The sequence below is a fragment of the Gouania willdenowi genome, chromosome 18 (genome assembly GCF_900634775.1).
Source record: "Gouania willdenowi chromosome 18, fGouWil2.1, whole genome shotgun sequence".
Classification (NCBI taxonomy): Eukaryota; Metazoa; Chordata; class Actinopteri; order Blenniiformes; family Gobiesocidae; genus Gouania; species Gouania willdenowi.
Window position 1 is genome coordinate 7,652,706 of NC_041061.1, and position 16,827 is coordinate 7,669,532.

General features: G+C 35.7%; 1 protein-coding gene across 3 annotated transcripts; it reads right to left on the reverse strand.

Annotated features, from left to right (window-relative positions):
* Positions 1-849: 849 nt before the first annotated feature.
* Positions 850-15,420, reverse strand: LOC114480800 (trichohyalin-like). 3 transcript variants are annotated; one of them, XM_028475223.1, is made up of 12 exons: positions 15,241-15,420; positions 13,610-13,709; positions 11,882-11,994; positions 8,515-8,585; positions 8,244-8,369; positions 7,474-7,569; positions 6,683-6,814; positions 6,094-6,234; positions 4,780-4,829; positions 4,654-4,706; positions 1,828-2,303; positions 850-1,524 (listed from the first exon to the last, which is right to left on the reverse strand). In XM_028475223.1, the coding sequence occupies exons 1-12, from the start codon at positions 15,371-15,373 to the stop codon at positions 967-969; spliced, it is 2,049 nt and encodes a 682-aa protein (XP_028331024.1). In that variant the 5' UTR covers positions 15,374-15,420; the 3' UTR covers positions 850-966. The 3 variants fall into 3 exon arrangements, with proteins under 3 accessions (XP_028331024.1, XP_028331023.1, XP_028331025.1); XM_028475222.1 differs by having other exon boundaries at positions 850-2,303; XM_028475224.1 differs by lacking the exon at positions 11,882-11,994 and having other exon boundaries at positions 850-2,303.
* Between the last annotated feature and the right edge of the window lie 1,407 nt (positions 15,421-16,827).

Here is a 16,827-nt window from a genome sequence, read left to right on the forward strand (position 1 = left end):
GTTTTATATTCAGTTATAAAAATAAGAGCCTCAAATTGATTTCAGAGTGAAAAAAACAAAAACAATGACACATTCATGTCTCATTAACAATGGAATTTTACCCTAGCAAGATAAAACCAGATGTTTTGGGTTGCTATTGTTTTTTATTAAAAATCTCATTTTCATACATTTTCAAATCATCACATTTTAATATTAAAATTAACATTATTGTAAATAAAGTAATACAAAGTTAATTTACCTTCTTGGAAACAACAAATCATGCATAATTCATATATTTAAGTCACAAAAACACTAATATATTTTACAATGCTAGCCCCAGATTGTGTTTGGTTTAATAATAAATGGTATAAGAGGAACTATAGAGGGGGAATGTTAACATTTACTGTAGCTGCTGTTCAAGCTTTGTTGTCCCTTTTAGTCAATTCTCTGTATAGTTACAGCCTAATATTTCTCTTAACATAATATGATTTTGCCTAAATTAATACAGCCAGGTACATTATTTTATTTTCTATCCAACCTCCGTATTTTAAGAACTCGTGAAAACTGAAACTCTGTTAATATTTGCTCTATCTGAGAATTTCCACCAGTTTCTGAAAGCTAAGGAAATACTCCTTTCAACCAGTATCATGTCAATATGGTAATTTTAATCAGAGCAAGTTCTGTCCTTTTAAATCAAAATATCCATCCTTGCATTTTCCAACCCATTCACATAAATTGCCACAATTACAGATTTGGACAATTTGTGTCATCTTCCAATGTTATCAGCCTTTATTGTTTTTCTTGTTGGTAGTTGGTGGCAGTTTGCAGTGATTCAGCTATTTTGTAATTTCTGAATGAATACTCAGGCTATCATATTTAATGTGTTTATTGATGGCAAGAATTTGTTGATTATCTTTCAAAGTTGCCCATAAACGTGCGTCTCCTGGCAAACCTTAACAAATAAAATTGTATTCTGCTGGATTAATGTTAGTCAAATGATCCTCGGTTGGCTTTTGACATACAGAACAGACACTTTATGCCTTTTTGCTTCTTTTTTGATTTGTCCTTTTTACGTTTAAACCATTTTCTTATCTTAGCTCCATTGCTCTTTGAGCGGTTCCTGTTTGTTGTGCTACCTGAGGGGTTGCCTATGTCTTCCTGCAGAGGTTCTAGTCTAGCTTCTTGGTCCTGTCTCCTCTTTCTCTCAGTTTGTCTGTCTGAGCCTGATTTTTGGTTTCGACGCTCACCCTCATCCTGATCTTTGCTCTCTTGCCTTTTCGGCTCTGGTGAAGTTTTTACGGCGTCACTTCTGTATGACTTTTCAGATGCTAACTCTTTTCTCATTTCTAGCTTTTCTTCATGAACCTGAGCCTCCTTCACTTTGAGGTTTCTAATCTCTCTGATTCTACCATAATCCTTCATCTCCAGCCATTCCTTCCTTTCATCTTCCTGACTTCTCAACATCGCCCTGTTTGTCTTTCCATCTTTTTCTTTTCTCGGCTCTTCTACCACATTGTTTCTCTCTGCGATTACATCGGCTCTAACCTCCACCTGAGCTTTATTTGAAGCTGGGTTTCTCTTCCTGTCATCCATGTGCACATGCTCTTCTTTTCTCCTTTCTAGCTTTTCTTCATGAATCTGAGCCTCCTTCACTTTGGGGTTTGTCCTTGGAATGTCGTGCTCCTGTCGTCTATTCTCTCTGTTTCTGTCATAATCCTTCATTTCCGGCCTTTGATTCTTTTCATCTTCCTGACTTCTCAACATCGCCCTGTTTGTCTTTCCATCTTTCTCTTCTCTCAGCGCTTCTACCACATTGTTTCTCTCTGCGATCACATCGACTTTAACCTCCACCTGAGCTTTCTTTGAAGCTGGGTTTCTCTTCCTGTCATCCATGTGCACATGCTCTTCTTTTCTTATTTCTAGCTTTTCTTCATGAATCTGAGCCTCCTTCTCTTTGAGGTTTGTCTTTGGAATGTCATGCTCCTGTCTCATCTCTCTCTCTCTACTGTAATCCTCCATCTCCAGCCTTTCCTTCCTTTCGTCTTCCTGACTTCTCCACATCGCCCTGTTTGTCTTTCCATCTTTTTCTTTTCTCGGCTCTTCTACCACATTGTTTCTCTCTGCGATCACATCGGCTTTAACCTCCACCTGAGCTTTCTTTGAGGCTGTCTTTCTCTTCCTGTCATCCATGTGCATATGCTCTTCTTCTTTCATCACTCCATTTTCACGCTCCCTTTTCACCCTCTTGCATATCTGGGTTTGTTTTTCATCTTCAGCGTGATCCTCCTTAACCTCATGGAGCTTGATGTTGTCATTGGTGACATCTATAGCGTGAAAGAAAAAAGTGCTTGAATTTACGTCAAACTTAATGAATCAACTGATGGTGACACTTTAATGCTGTTTTTATCTGTCATTAACATGAATAAGGTGTCATGTAGGCTGTCATTAAGTGTTGTTCGCTAAGGGGCCTATTCTCCTGTCTGGACTTATGCTCTTTTCTACGCACCTGAAGTTACGCGCTTCTCTTCTGCACAGGTTCCTGACACGCCCTCAACACATAAGTACAGCAAAAGAACGTCGTCTGTCCATGAAGGCGGTGTGAAGCAAAGGAGATGGACTGGGGCATGATGTCATTTTTTTGGGGCTGTCTTGTAATCGCATAACTGTCATTGGAATCTGCGAAAATGATCAAGCGCACTTAATTTGTAACAGGTTGATTTGATCAGATCATTGATCAGATTATTGCAGTGTGAGGATCGGCCGCATTCTTCTGTCTGAGTCACAGTTAAAATCTTTTCTTTTTTCCCTACTAATGATAGATTAAAGTTTGTTTGTGTGGAAAGCCTGATTTTATTAACTTCTTCCATTTCTGCATTCAGAAATGATCAGCGCATCAATCAACATCTGTCATCAATACGATACCTGCTCTAAAGCGTGACAAAGTGTGATGCACTGGAGGTTTGGGGAAATAATCTCGCAGAGCGTCCTGCTTTAATACAGAGGAGACAGAGATGTTTGCAGTGAAACAGAACCATTGGCTTCCTACATAAGACACAGTTTTAAATAAAAAAATGTTTAATGCCTTATGAAGCTGAGCCTCATTTAAATATGTGCGGGAACAGTTTCTGGTATCCATCGTCTCATGCGCATTTCACCAACCTCCGCATATGACAGTTTGTTTCACTTATTATTTACTCTGTAGTGGATCAAACTGTGACTTTACGTTGGACATAGTATGAAAATAGTTGTACATCACTGTGACCAACGTGGACAGAAGTCTGCCTCTGTCAGAGATTCATTTATCCAGCAGCAGCAGCCGAGGTGCAACTCGGGTGCGCACAGCTGTCAGCTCCACGACACATGACCCATCGTCTCTGCAGAAAAACGAGTGCACGCCACGGATAAAATGTAATTAAATGTAACACAATTTTGTCCCGTCGAAAACTGGTAAATGTGAACAAATTGAACCCCGTGACAGTGTGACAGTGTCAGTTTGAATAGATTCTTTCTGAGTGTCTCTTTTGCAATAATAGGAGTCTGTGTGGCCTAAAATGTAAATAAGTCCAAACTTCAAGTGGAATATAATGTTTCACCTGATCAGGGCGCTGCACTTATTTTCAGGTTTAGAAGCGCATAAGAGGAAAATAATATGGAGAATGGGAACGCCCACATTCCAGGGCCGCTGCACCCAGAGTGCCTAACTGGGATGAAGGTGCGCAGCAACTGACTTAAGTACAGTGGGAGAATAGCGCGCAGCCAAAAACAGCTCTGCTGTGCGGCTTTTCTGACTTACGCGCGCATGGGAGAATAGACCCCAAAATTATGACACCTTTGGAGCTATGTTGGCATTTTGTGTGTTAGATGGAGGGATCTAGTGGTGTAAGGGTTAGAGTTTAGGATTAAGGTTAGGCTTAGGTGAGGTTAAGGTTAAGGTTAGGCTTAGGTGGGGTTTGGGTTAAGGTAAATGTTAATTTTAGGGTTAAGGTTCGGCTTAGGTGGGGTTAGCGTTTAGGTTAGGTAGGGTTATGCTGCGTTCACACCGGACGCGGCATGTCATGTATGCGTGGCCAGATTACATACAAAATCAAGAGGCTAATTCTTCTCCTGTTGGGCAGCGCGGTTTGATTCACGTGGCAAGAACTTTGGCCGCGGCATGCACGCTCACATTTATTGCCATAAATTAGTGTTTTGACGACTCTTCAGCTTCCACAGAAGGTAAGAAGCAGCAATTTTACTGGGGTTCTCCATAGTTGATGGTGAAAAGAAAGGGAGTCCTGTTGGTGCCTTTTTATTATATACGCTTCAGACGCTCATATGACGCAAATATGAGGAAAATGTTTTTCGATCCTGCGGAATCATTTGGGCGGTGCCCCCATCTCGAAAATACACATCGCGTCCGATGTGAACGCAGCATTAGGGTTAAAGTTATGTAGGGTTAGGGTTAGGCTTAGGCCTAGGTAGGGTTAGGCTTAAGTTAGGTTTTAGGTAGGGTTATGGTTAGGCTTAGGGTTAAAGATTTGATTAGGGGTTAGGGTAACAAAGGGTTAGGATAACGAACAACACTTAATGCTAATGTTAAGTGTCATGTCAAAATAATGACATGGTGATGTCAGCCTTAGGTATAAAACTTCAAGTAAAGTGTTAACCAACTGAATAATAAAGTCGGACTCTTACGTGTCTTCCTTTGGTAAAAGAGCAGATAAGCGCTTTGGGACTTTAACATGACGCTGTAGGAGTAAAAAGAAGTGAATTATTGTGTTTAATCAGAAAGCAGAAAACAACACTACAACAGGATCTTACTTGTCATTCTCCACCTGGTGGTAGTTGGAGTTCCTCTGTAGAAAAGAATGCTGTAGAAAATAATAATAGAACATAATGACGTTAATGTGTTGTTAGCCAGAGCGGGGCAGCTTCATCAGTTTGAAACACAAACACATTCTTCAACTTTATTTTGAAAAAACAGTCCCTGCACAAATTCACCATGTTGCTATTGCAACTGCTAATGCAAATTCAGTATGAAGAAGTGTTAATGATTAAGGATGTAACAGTTTATTCATTAGATTAATGAACTGATTTCCTACAATCCTACATCATTTATCTGTGCTCAGCAAGTTGGCCTTTTGGATGACATTAATCTATTTAAAATCGACCACCAGGCCATTCTGGCAGCGTTCACTAGAGCAGCAGCAGCAGCAGTGAGTAGAATCCAGCGGAAGCCCCTGACGGGACAACAAGCCTCTGGCTGGGCCGAAGTGACGTACAATACCAGTAACCCTATTCACTGTTCTGGCAACTTTGCTGCATTCACCTTCTTTTTTTACTAACCCTAATGCTACCGCCTCCACTTCCTGGCTAAATTCAAGGTTTGTCGCATTGTCAGAGGCACTTCCGCCCAGCCAGAGGCTTGTTGTCCCGCCAGGGGCTTCTGCTCCGGGGCTGCAGCTGGATACTATTGGCGGCAGCAGCACATGTAGCGTTAGCTCGTTAGCATTAGCTCTGCAGAAGCCTAATGATAAAAAAATCATGTAAAAATGAAAAGTATCAGGTTTAACCACTGCTCATTTAACCAGAAAATTTCTTGGTTGCACTTCATTTTTTGTATTATTTTTATGTTGAAAAATCAAGCAGAAGAGTCGAATAAACCTAATCTGTATTTTTATTAAAACGTATTGTGTATTGAAAATGAGAGCAAAAAAACTAAGTTAACATCCTGTTGATCTAAACTGAAGTGTTGGTTATAAAATGTGAATACATTTAACATTAAATATTGTTTATGTCCATAATTAATTCATAGATCCCTTACAACAAACAGGAATCTAGGAAAGCTTACCTGTACTGTCCAGTATCCAGGGATTTATTTCACAGTCACACTGGTTAAATTATTATTTTGGTGAAAAAGTTACTGAATCCATTTCAAGTCAAATAGAATCATTCTAAATGAACCAATACGGTCCTTGAATCGAATCGGCGACAACGAATCGTGATTTGAATCAAATCGTTGCTAAAACGAATCGTTACACCCCTATTTTTGATTCATCCAAGTCCAACTCTTGACTTTTTAGTTGAAGTATTTCAATTTGGTCTTTAGGAAAATAATTGGTGCTTTGGTCCCACCTGGTAGACTGAACGGTCGTTGAAGGTAAACCATCGCTGATTGTTGCCCTGCAGACATTTGATGGTTGCTGTGTAATGTCCACTTTTCAGGGTGCCAGAATGATCGATGAAGGCAAACAGCTCATAGCGCTCACCCTGGAGCTACACACACACACGCACACACACACACACACGCACACACACACACACCTCAATAAAATTACATAAAATAACTTCAAAAAAACACAAAACAACAACAAAAACACACTGAATGACTCGAAACCCCCCTCCAAAATGACAACAAACACACAAAATAAGTGAAAAATACACAAAATAACAAAAATACACAAACTGAGAACAAAAATACATAAATGTAATAAAAACAACAATAATATCACATGAAAAGACTCTGAAAATGCAATGTAACAACAAAAATGAACAAAATTATGCGCAAAACACACAGGAATACAACGAAAAAAGAAATATACAAAACAACAATAAAATTACATAAAATAACTCCAAAAACACACAAGACGACAACAAAAACACACTTAATGACTCGTAAAACCCAGAGAACAACGGGGGAGTAGCGCGGTGAGGTCGTAGTTACCTGTGGGATGTTCAGGAGGTGAGGGATGTCCACTGCACGGTTGTTCTTGGTGAAGCTCATGAACTTGTAACTGAACTCAAACCTCTTCAGCAGCAGCGTCAGCACGTCGGGAAAACACTTCATTTCACACACCTGAGACACACACGGAACACAGTGGCCCTCATTTATTAACCTAAAACGGGTGCAATTTTGAGTGCGTACAAATGATCGGGTGTTGATAAGTATGATCGTTGAGTTTGATCGTCATTAACTTGTTACGTCCTTCTGTTTCAAACAAGAAAATAAACTTTTCCAAGATGAAAATCGGAATCCTCACATCTTCGGTGGAGCAAAAACAAAGATGCACGTTTTAATCGTGCGAAACCTAGAAATTAAGGAACGCATTTAAACGCTCTGTGGAAGAGGATCAGCTACTGAGCAGGTGAAGTCTGCCTCCCTGTGTGCGCTGAAAACAACTTTACAACAGAGATCCTGGAGACACATACGGATATGTTTATATCAACCTCAGTCCACACGCTTTATGCAATAATTATCACACTAAAAAATTTACAATCGAAACGCCTTAAAAAAGATTGTCTGTGTTTACGATGCTTTCAGCCAATTTCACCTTTAATTCATCACATTAGACCTGATGTGAGGTCTGATCGTAGCGTGTGCTCACGTCAAAATTAATAAATACCGAAGTACGTTGTACGCTCAGATCTGACCGTACGAACGATTGATGAATGAGGCCATTGTGTGTCAGATGTCGTCTGTGACTGGAGGAGACCACAGTTCATCTCTCTACTCACCACGATGGCGTCCTGCTTGCTGTCACAGCCCTCACAGTAAACCTGGTTGTCTCCGCTGAATTCTGAGCTCCGGAAAAACTCCTGCATGCCTTCGATCTGATGAAAAGATTCTGTCAAACGATGAGTGTGCGCACGTGTAAATATCCTACAATTAAGGTGTTTAATTAGTCTGTGAATGTTTCCACAAATACAACACATTTTAAAATTGTTGTAGTACTGTATTTCTTTGGAGGCCTTCTGTGTACCATTATTGTCATTTTTTGTGTTTTTTCTCAACATGTGAGTTGAGACCTAAAAGGGGGTCATGAAGAAAGTTTCATTTTTATGATCAATGTTCTTTTTGTATTTCTTAGGAGTCCTTTTGTTGTTTACATTTTGTACATTTTTGGAAGACTTATTTGTGTTTTTGTCATTTTTTTGCATATTTTTCTTGAACTTTTGAGTCTTTTAAATAGTAATTTTGTGTACTTTTATGTGTTTTTGGAAACATTTTACGTATTTTTTTTTTTTTTTTGGGTACTTTGTTGGTTTTTTGTTGTTTTGTGTTTGGGTGCCTTTTTTTTTTTTTTTTTTTTTAAATTGTTTGCTGTACTTTTGTCCTGATTTATGTGTTCTTTAAATAATCTTTTTTAGATTAAAAGCAAACACTTCCCTCTCTAACGTTTTGTTCCATTTCAGCTCCACATGTTTAAATATTTGTGAATCATTTTGAAATTTGAATACATTTATTTTATATGTCTTTCATATTTGGATTTCCTGTGTGTTCATACCACACTGAAGTCTTTACTGTGGACATTAACCAGAGGAAGAGGAAGATGCCAAAAGTTCCCCTCAGATCCGGTCTCTTTCTGACATCCATGACACACAGTTTTATGCACCAACAATCCTCGAAACACCTGAAATACAACACACACACACACACACACACGCACACACACACGCACACGCACACACACACACACACACACACACACACACACACACACACGGTTTAGTGCATAAGTGATGACTCGTTCCTTTGATGTTGATCATCACGTCTACCTTTGAAGCTTCAGGGCTGCTCAGCGACAAAATCTTCTCAAAGTGCTCGGCCGAGTCCTGCTGCTGATTCACTGATGTGTGAGACAAGGATGATCAGACATTAGGATCATGATTAATCTGAGCATTAATACTGGAAAGAACTAACGATTTACTGTGTTTTTGTTGTTGCTTGGTGTTATTTTGTTCTTATGTTTTGTGAGTCATTTAGTATATTTTGCATCATTTTATGTTGATGTGTGTGTTTTTGTGTCTTTTTTTATTCCTGTCATTTTGTGGGTTTTTGTTAGTTTTTTGTTCTGTCATTTTGTATATGTTTTTTGTCCTTTTTGTGTTTGGGTTTTTAAAAAAATCTTTTATTAGTGTTTTTTGGTGTCTCTTTGTGTTTTTTTGTTGAGATTTTATCATCTTGTGTCTTTTTCTGTCATTTTGTATATTTTTTGTCCTTTTTCTGTTTTTTTTTTTTAGATCCTTTTTGTTTTTTTTCTGATGCTTTGTGTTTTTTGGACTAATTTTGTGTGGGTTTATTGTGGTTTTTATTCTTTTTTTGTATTTCATAAAATCTGTGTCATTATGTAAATTTTTTTTGTCCTTTTTGTGTGTGTGTTTTTTTACAATCTTTGTTGTGGGTTTTATTGTTTTTAAAAGAATCTTTCATTTTGTGTATTCTTCTGTTGTTTTGTGTTTTTTGGAGTCACTTAGTGTGTTTTAATTGATTTTTTTTCTTAAATTCTGTCATTTCGTATATAGGTTTTTGTCCTTTATGTGTGTTTTTTAGATCTTTTTTGTGTTTTGTTGTGTGTTATTTTTTTTTATTTTTTTTTTAAAACATCTTTCATTTTGTGTATTTTCAGATGTTTCGAGCTTTTTGGAGTCATGTTGTGTGTTTTTGTTGGGATTTTTTTGTGTTTTTTTCTTCTCTTTTTTTTAAGTAATTCTGTCATTTTGTATATTTTTTTGTCCTTTTGATGGGTTTTTTAGATTTTTTTTTGTGTAAAAAACTTTTATTTTGTGTATTCCTCTGTCACTTTTCAGAGTTACTTTGTGTGGTTTTGTTCAGGTTTTTAAAAATTCTGTCATTTTGTACATATTCTTTCACTTTCTGTGGTTTTTTGGGTCTTTTTTGTGTTCTTTTTTTCAAATTAAATATTTCATTTTGTGTATTTTCTCATGTTTCATTTTATTGGAATCACATTGTTTGTTGAGCTTATTTGTAGTTTTTAGTCATTTGTAGTCTTTCTTTGAAATTGTCATTTTGTGTCTTTTTTTTTTTTAATATTTCATTTTGTGTCTTTTTCTGTCATTTCATGTTTTTAGGCGTCATTTCGTGTCGAGTCAAACTTAAATACACATACATTGAGAAAAAAAAAACAACAAAAAGACTTGATTGAACGACCACGCCCGCCTGATTTAAAATGGCCGCCATGTTGCCACCTGGTGCATTTAAAGCTACAGGCCGAGTGGAGTCAGCAGGAAACTACCAAACAAACACCAACAGAAAATGGAAGCTAAAGCTGAAAATCAACTTTAAAACTGTACAACCTAACCAAGAAGCAGCCGGTAAGACGCGCTCTATGAACACGGGAAAGACGTTAAGCTAGCTAATGGCTTTTTAAAGCTAAGTTTAGCTAAAGCTGTTGCTAGCAAAGCGTTCTGGCTGGTGCTGTTTAATGTTTTGTAAAGTTTAAAGTGTATTTGTGGTGATTTTCCATTGTAAGTTTCATCAAAAGCTCATAGATATTAGGCTACTAGAGGTTTAGCTAAAGTACTTTCTTTAAAAGTCCTTGTAGAGCAGCTACAAAGAGGAAAGGTAACTAGTAACTGAGTACTATTTAATTGAGCTACTTTTTACTTGTACTTGAGTACAATTTCAATTTTAGTAACAGTTCTTCAACTTGATTAGGAGATATCAGTACTCTTTACACCTCTGTTTAATACTAAACTTATTCACTAATAATAATATCAAATTATTTACTAATATTAAACATAAATACTGATACTAAACTTATTGAAACTGAGCTGAAAAGAGGAAAGTTCTGGGCACTGAAACTTATTGTTGACTGAGATTCTGTTGTATTGTTGTTTTGTGTATTTTTGTGTCATTATTGAGTTTTTTTTTATGTTTCTTAGTCATTTTGTGTATTAGTTTGGGGGGGCTGTAAAAAAAATTAGACCAAGGGGTGTGGCTTATTGGCTCGTAGTCGTCAATGTCAAGTCTAAAGATTGTTTTGTTGATTTTTTTTTTTTTTTTTTTTTTTTTTTTTTTCTGCTGAAATGAAATCATCTTCAAAAATTTGAGATAATGTACACAAAGTAAACACATTGTAGCTGCTATAACTTATGTGTGACAGTGTAAATTATATTTGCATAAATGTCAAATCTTTGAAATATAAAACTGTTCAATGAGTTTTATTCCAGGCGCATCTCATTCACGGGGGATGCGACACCCACACTTTCATAAAAACAAAAACTCATCCCCCTCACTTTTTACAGAGGGATTTATTGTTGAAAACGTATTCTTCCAGTTAGATTGATGGAATGGTGATCAAGCCAATCACAGGCAGCCGTTTGACGAAGCCGCCTTCTCGAGAAGGTAAACAAAGAGTTAACAGTGATGAGAAAAGTGACAAAAAATTATCAAAAGTCGCAACAAAAGAGAGAAAAGTAACTAAAACGGGACCAAAAGCAGTCAAGAGTGTCAAAAAATTTTACAAAAAAGAGGAAACCGGTGGTATGTAATGGCAAAACGTGGCAAACAATAGTGAAAAAGGGCAAAAATGTGGACAAAAGGAGGTAAAATGGAGGAAAAAAAGAAACCAGTTTATTTATTGGGCAAAAGGGAACTTATTTGGATGAAAATTGGCAAAAAATGTTTAAAGAATTGACAAAAATTGGATAAAAAGTAATTGAAATAGCCATATATATTGGCAAAAGGAAAGTAAAATCTAAAAAAAACAACAAAAAATGGTCAAATTTCTTGGGAAAACAAGCAAAAATGGGACAAAGTTGTAAAATAGCCAAAGAAATAGGTAAAAAGGGGTTAAAAAGTTCCCCCTTTTAAGGTTTTCTGGGGTAATAATAATTAAAATTAAGACGTAAAAAGTCACATGTTGAGCATCACTGACTTATAACAGCTTTATCATGGTTTTAGTAAATTAATTTAATAAACTAAATTGGGAGTCGACCCACTTTTAAAATCACTGCTCCGCCCATGCCTTATTCTAATAAACAATATCCTAAATAAGGAATGGAGCACCTTATAGCCACTGTTAGTTCTCATCTCGGCCACTTATGGCCTGCACGCCACAGATTAGATAGCAGTGATTAGGAACAAATGGATTCCATTGTGTGTCACGTGTACAAACTTTACCTCTTAGAATGCCCAGCTTCCGTGTGACGTCTACAGTCGTTCCGGTGTGTTTCTTTAATTTGTTGAATAATACTGCGAGCTGTACGTCGATGAAGTCTGAATCGTTAGAGTGGCTGTTAAAGATAGTAGCCATGTTATAAAACAACACAGCTTCTACAGTCTAAATATGTAATGAACAGCCGTTTCTTCAGGTAACATACAGCTTAATTTAAACTGCAGTATAGCTTTTATTATATTAAATGAAAGTTAAAATACTTTGATTAATTTGATCTTGTGAATTTTGGATTTATTTGCATTAGACCAAGTGGGGCACAAGCTTCAAATAACTACTTTTAAAGCAGGCATAGGCAATTGGTGGCCTGGGGGCCACATGCGGCCCTCGGTCTAATTCTGTGCCGCGCCCCCAAGTCAAATCCATCAAAAATTGTAACTCAAGAAATTGAAAGTGATATGAATCCCAACATAATACACTAAATAACTCCAAAAACACACACAACAACCACCTAAATGGAAAAAAAAAAGGCACAGCGACAATAAACAAAATGCAAATATAGCACAAGAAATAACAAATAAAATACACAGGAATTAAATGATTTATATTTTTGATAACTTAATAATTTATTAAACTTTACTTGAAGTGGTTTTTGGTCAATTCTGTTCTGTCTTAAACACCAATTGTAACCAGGGATACGAGAGAACGTTAATCAATACATTTCTATTCAGCAATATTCTTTTTTTGTGTTTTGAACCTTGTTTTCACCCATAAATAATTTAGGTACGACTGACAGGACAGAGTTTAGGGGAGCGTGCTGAAAAATATAAATCCTATATTTAAAAAAATAATATTTACTACGTGTGATTTAATTAGGGATCATTATTCATATTATCTGTAAAAAATCTGACTTATTTATTTATTATGTAAATATTTTTTATTATTTGCATACAGTTAATGGACACTTTCCTGTTTTATTTTTATTTACAAAAGTAAACATTTGCACTGCAGTTTTAGATTGTTTTTTTTTTTTTTACTAATAGAAAAAAATATCATAGCATAATTTTTTTTTAAAGAGCATAACGTTTTTAAAAATATCAACAAAAGAAATCAGAATTTGAAAATATAAAATAATTGCTTCAAATATTTAAAAAATGTCAATGTCATGACAAGCATCCTTTTCTCTGAATTTATAAGCTTCCCTCCCTAAATTGTACTCTGGCGCCCCTGTTTTTAGCACCCCACCTTTTTTTTAAATTTATTTTTTAACTTAAATTAACAAATTACAACCACATAAAAAAAAATACGCAATTCATCAAAACGCCCAACAATGACAATCAAGAACTAAAACCAAAATAAGAGGACACTAAAAAGACAAAATTCATAAATGCAACCCAAAAATTCTGTTTTCCATCCTCGACCACATAACAAACCCTGATGTTTCCATCTTAAAGATTTCACCCTCGGACTTTAGAGCAAATATTGAGACGATTCGTTTTTGAGCTGCATTTTCTTTGTCTGAAAAGTGCTTTATAAATCAAATGTATTATTATCATTATTATTAATTTGGCTAATTGGACAAACTTAACATATGTAGACATTTCAACTCAATAAAAAATGTGAAAAACATGGCTTCATTTTTAGATATCTACAATAATAAATTACAAATATGGCTGTAATTAAAACTGAGTTTGTGATCCACACTAAAAGGGAAAAACCATGTCGTTCAATCCCACCTGGTGACAGCATCTCTGTACGGTTGGGTCCAGAAGAGAATCTGCAACACACTGTTCAGGTAGCACGTGGAGCCCTGGTTCACCAGGCCGTGAAGCTCCTCTGTAGAACAGTTATTTAGAAACTATAAGAAAACTCTCCTGTTATTTAAGGTTTTTATTTGTGTGTGTGTGTGTGTGTTAGATATGCTGTGTAATACTCTGTTATTTGTATTGTTTGTGCTCTATACCAGATGTTCTCAACCTTGGGGTCCGGACCCAATTTGCGTTCGCAAGACACTAGGGGTCAGATGCCTTCAAGAAACTAAAAATATTTTCTGAACAATTTTAACCTTTTTTCATCACTTTTTCTTGCCATAATTTTTCTCCTTGGGGGCTCATGTTAAACTAAATGAACTTTTCTGTGCTTTAAGCATGATAAAAGTGTTATTAGAGGTTTCATACACATGTCCAAAGTGTTTTTTTCACTGATTCCCTCAACCGTTAGTTAGATGGTGATTTGCTCCTTTCTTACTGCAGGGTGAGCCCAGCTGCGCCTCCAGGAAGCTCTCTGCCCTGATTGACATGTAAACAGACACGCCCACAAAGGTGAGCATGTCTGTTCCTACTTTTAAATGACATTACCCCAACATTCCCCCTATTTCTGCTCCTTTTAAGACAATATTGACACTTTGAACACTTTTTTTTTTTTGCCATATTGTTGCTCCTTTTAGTGCATTTTTTCTTTATTACTCATTTTCTGCACATTTTTTTCCCCCCACTTTCAAGACATTTTCTGCACTTATAAACACTTTCCATCACTTTTGAACCACCTAATGCTGCATATGCTCATTATTTGCCAGTTTAAACTAATTGTTCCTACTTTTTAAATGACATTACCCCACAGGTTCCCAACCCTTTTCGAGTTGTGACCCCATTTTAAAATCACAAATGTTTGGTGACCCCCAGATGAATTATTAATATTTTAACTACAATTAGTTTCTGATCATGTATATTAAAGTGTTTTACAAATACGGCGTAGTCAGGATTAGTGCACAAAGTGACAAATGACAAGATGCACCACCTCAGATATTTTCATACTACATTTCATTTGAACTAGATTTATATTTGAGAAAGTTTAAGTATAGAAAACAGTTGTTTGGTATTTATTGTGAGTGATGTGTTAATTTGAAAAATTAATTTAAAAATTTTTAAAAAATTGTTTTAAGCTGTTTTTTAAAAAAAAAAAAAAAAAAAAGTGTTTTTTCTTAATTTGTATTACTAGACATTACAGGCGACCCCATATTAATTCCAGGTGACCCCACATGGGGTCCTGACCTCAATGTTGAAAAACACTGCATTACCCTCTCCCCATTTCTGCTACTTTTAATCCAATATTGACACTTTGAACCCTTTATACCACTTTTTCTGTCCAACGTTTAACCAATTGTGGTTTTTTTAAATCCCATTTTACCACCACTTCCAGTTTTGGTCACTTTGAACCCATTTTATTTCTGATTTAAAACAATGATTTACAATGTTGACTATAAACTATGGCACAGATAATAATAATAATAATAATAAACTTCCTGGATGACAGTGGATATTATTCAGATACATTTAAAATATGAATGGAATGCATGTGTTTTTCTCACCTATGGCTATGGAGCTCTGCCTCCACTTGTCCTCCATTCTCACAGCAGGAATCTGAATACAATACAAAATGATTAATATTAATATTATTAATAATAATAAAAGATCCACCTGAGACCAGTTTAATAACACCATAAGAAGAAAAGAGCGAGTCTGTCTCAGACCTGTGTCTCCTGTGGAATAAAAACTAATCACACTTTCTGTTTCGCCCACCGTGACGATGCCTTCATGGTCCCTCGGAAAAACCAGCTTTAAAATGTTTAAACAACACTTTTAAAAAGTTTTCCTGCTTTTCAGTAATATCAATATTATTACTATCATTATTAACATCATATTACTTTCATTAATATCGTCTATATTAATTTTTTGTGATTCAAGTTTTTATATTGGCTTTAAAAAACACATAACACTATCATGATACTGATAATATAAAAGAAATGATCATGATGATATTTAAGAATATAGATATTATTGCTGTTATATTACCATTATCATATCACTATCATTATTATTAGTGTTTTATTATTACCATTATTGTTAAAATAATGTTCTATTTCCATCATTGCCATTATATTAGTATTAATATGATCATTTTTGTTGTAACCATTTATACGGAAGAGGATTCAGGCCAATTTTGATGAAGAAAATTATTCTAATAGTCAAAACTTAGCGATTGAAGTCGATATCCTCTTCTGTACATTAATCATTATTCTCCTTACAATCATAATATTTTTTATAGGCAAAAATAAATAAATGTAAACTTGCAAACACAAAATTTGCCAGATTTATTCCCAATCTGGCCACGAGAGGGTGCTCTAGTCATAAAACATGATTTAAATTCTTTGTATCAAACCACTATTTGTTCATTGTACTATACAACATATTCTGTTATATAAAAAACAAATGTATCAGTGTCTACAGTTGAGATTTTTTTTAATCAATTTTACTGCCAATAAAGCAGCTATGAAGTTTGAATCTACTTTGAAAATCTCTAGAATGCCTTTCTTGCTTATAGGCTAATGTTGCATCAGTAAACTGTGAAATGAAACAGAAACATTTGCAAGCTGATTAAAGGAAAAGAAGCCATTTTGCATCACTGAGTGGAAAGAAGATGGCGGCTAGAGGAGAAGAACACGTGTTCTGAGTTTGAACTGTTGCTCTTCCAGACTTTGCCCTGGCCCATTTCTTCACTCTTATCTGCATTTAAAAAGCCTTTTATCTTCACACTTTACCAGAAAATGAGCTCAGGAGTCACAACCTACTGTTTAACACTTGTAATTCCAGCAAGTTTATTTTGAAAAATTAAATAAATTAAATTAATATATTAAGGTTTCATTTACTCAACTTTTTTTTCCAGGAAATTTACTTTGATCTCCTGACATGTTTCGACTGCCAATTGTCAGTCAAACCCATTAAAAATACTTTTTCTGATGAGTTTTACTCATTGAAATCTAACACAAAGTTAACAACCATAAAACCCATGGCAAAAAAAGTTTCCTTTGATGTTTAATAGTCATGGCTTTGAAGCTAAATGTGTAATCAGTCTTTGTATGCACATAAACAAAACTGGTTTAATCTCTTCCTTCGGT

Excerpts from the sequence above, each read along its gene's own strand:
- LOC114480800 (XM_028475222.1), bottom strand. The coding sequence starts at position 15,373 with ATGGTGTTATTAAACTGGTCTCAGGTGGATCTTTTATTATTATTAATA. Across the intron at positions 6,815-7,473 it reads GCAAGCAGGACGCCATCGTG|GTGTGTGAAATGAAGTGTTT; the intron begins GTGAGTAGAGAG and ends TGTGTGTCTCAG. Across the intron at positions 6,235-6,682 it reads ACCTCCTGAACATCCCACAG|CTCCAGGGTGAGCGCTATGA; the intron begins GTAACTACGACC and ends GTGTGTGTGTAG.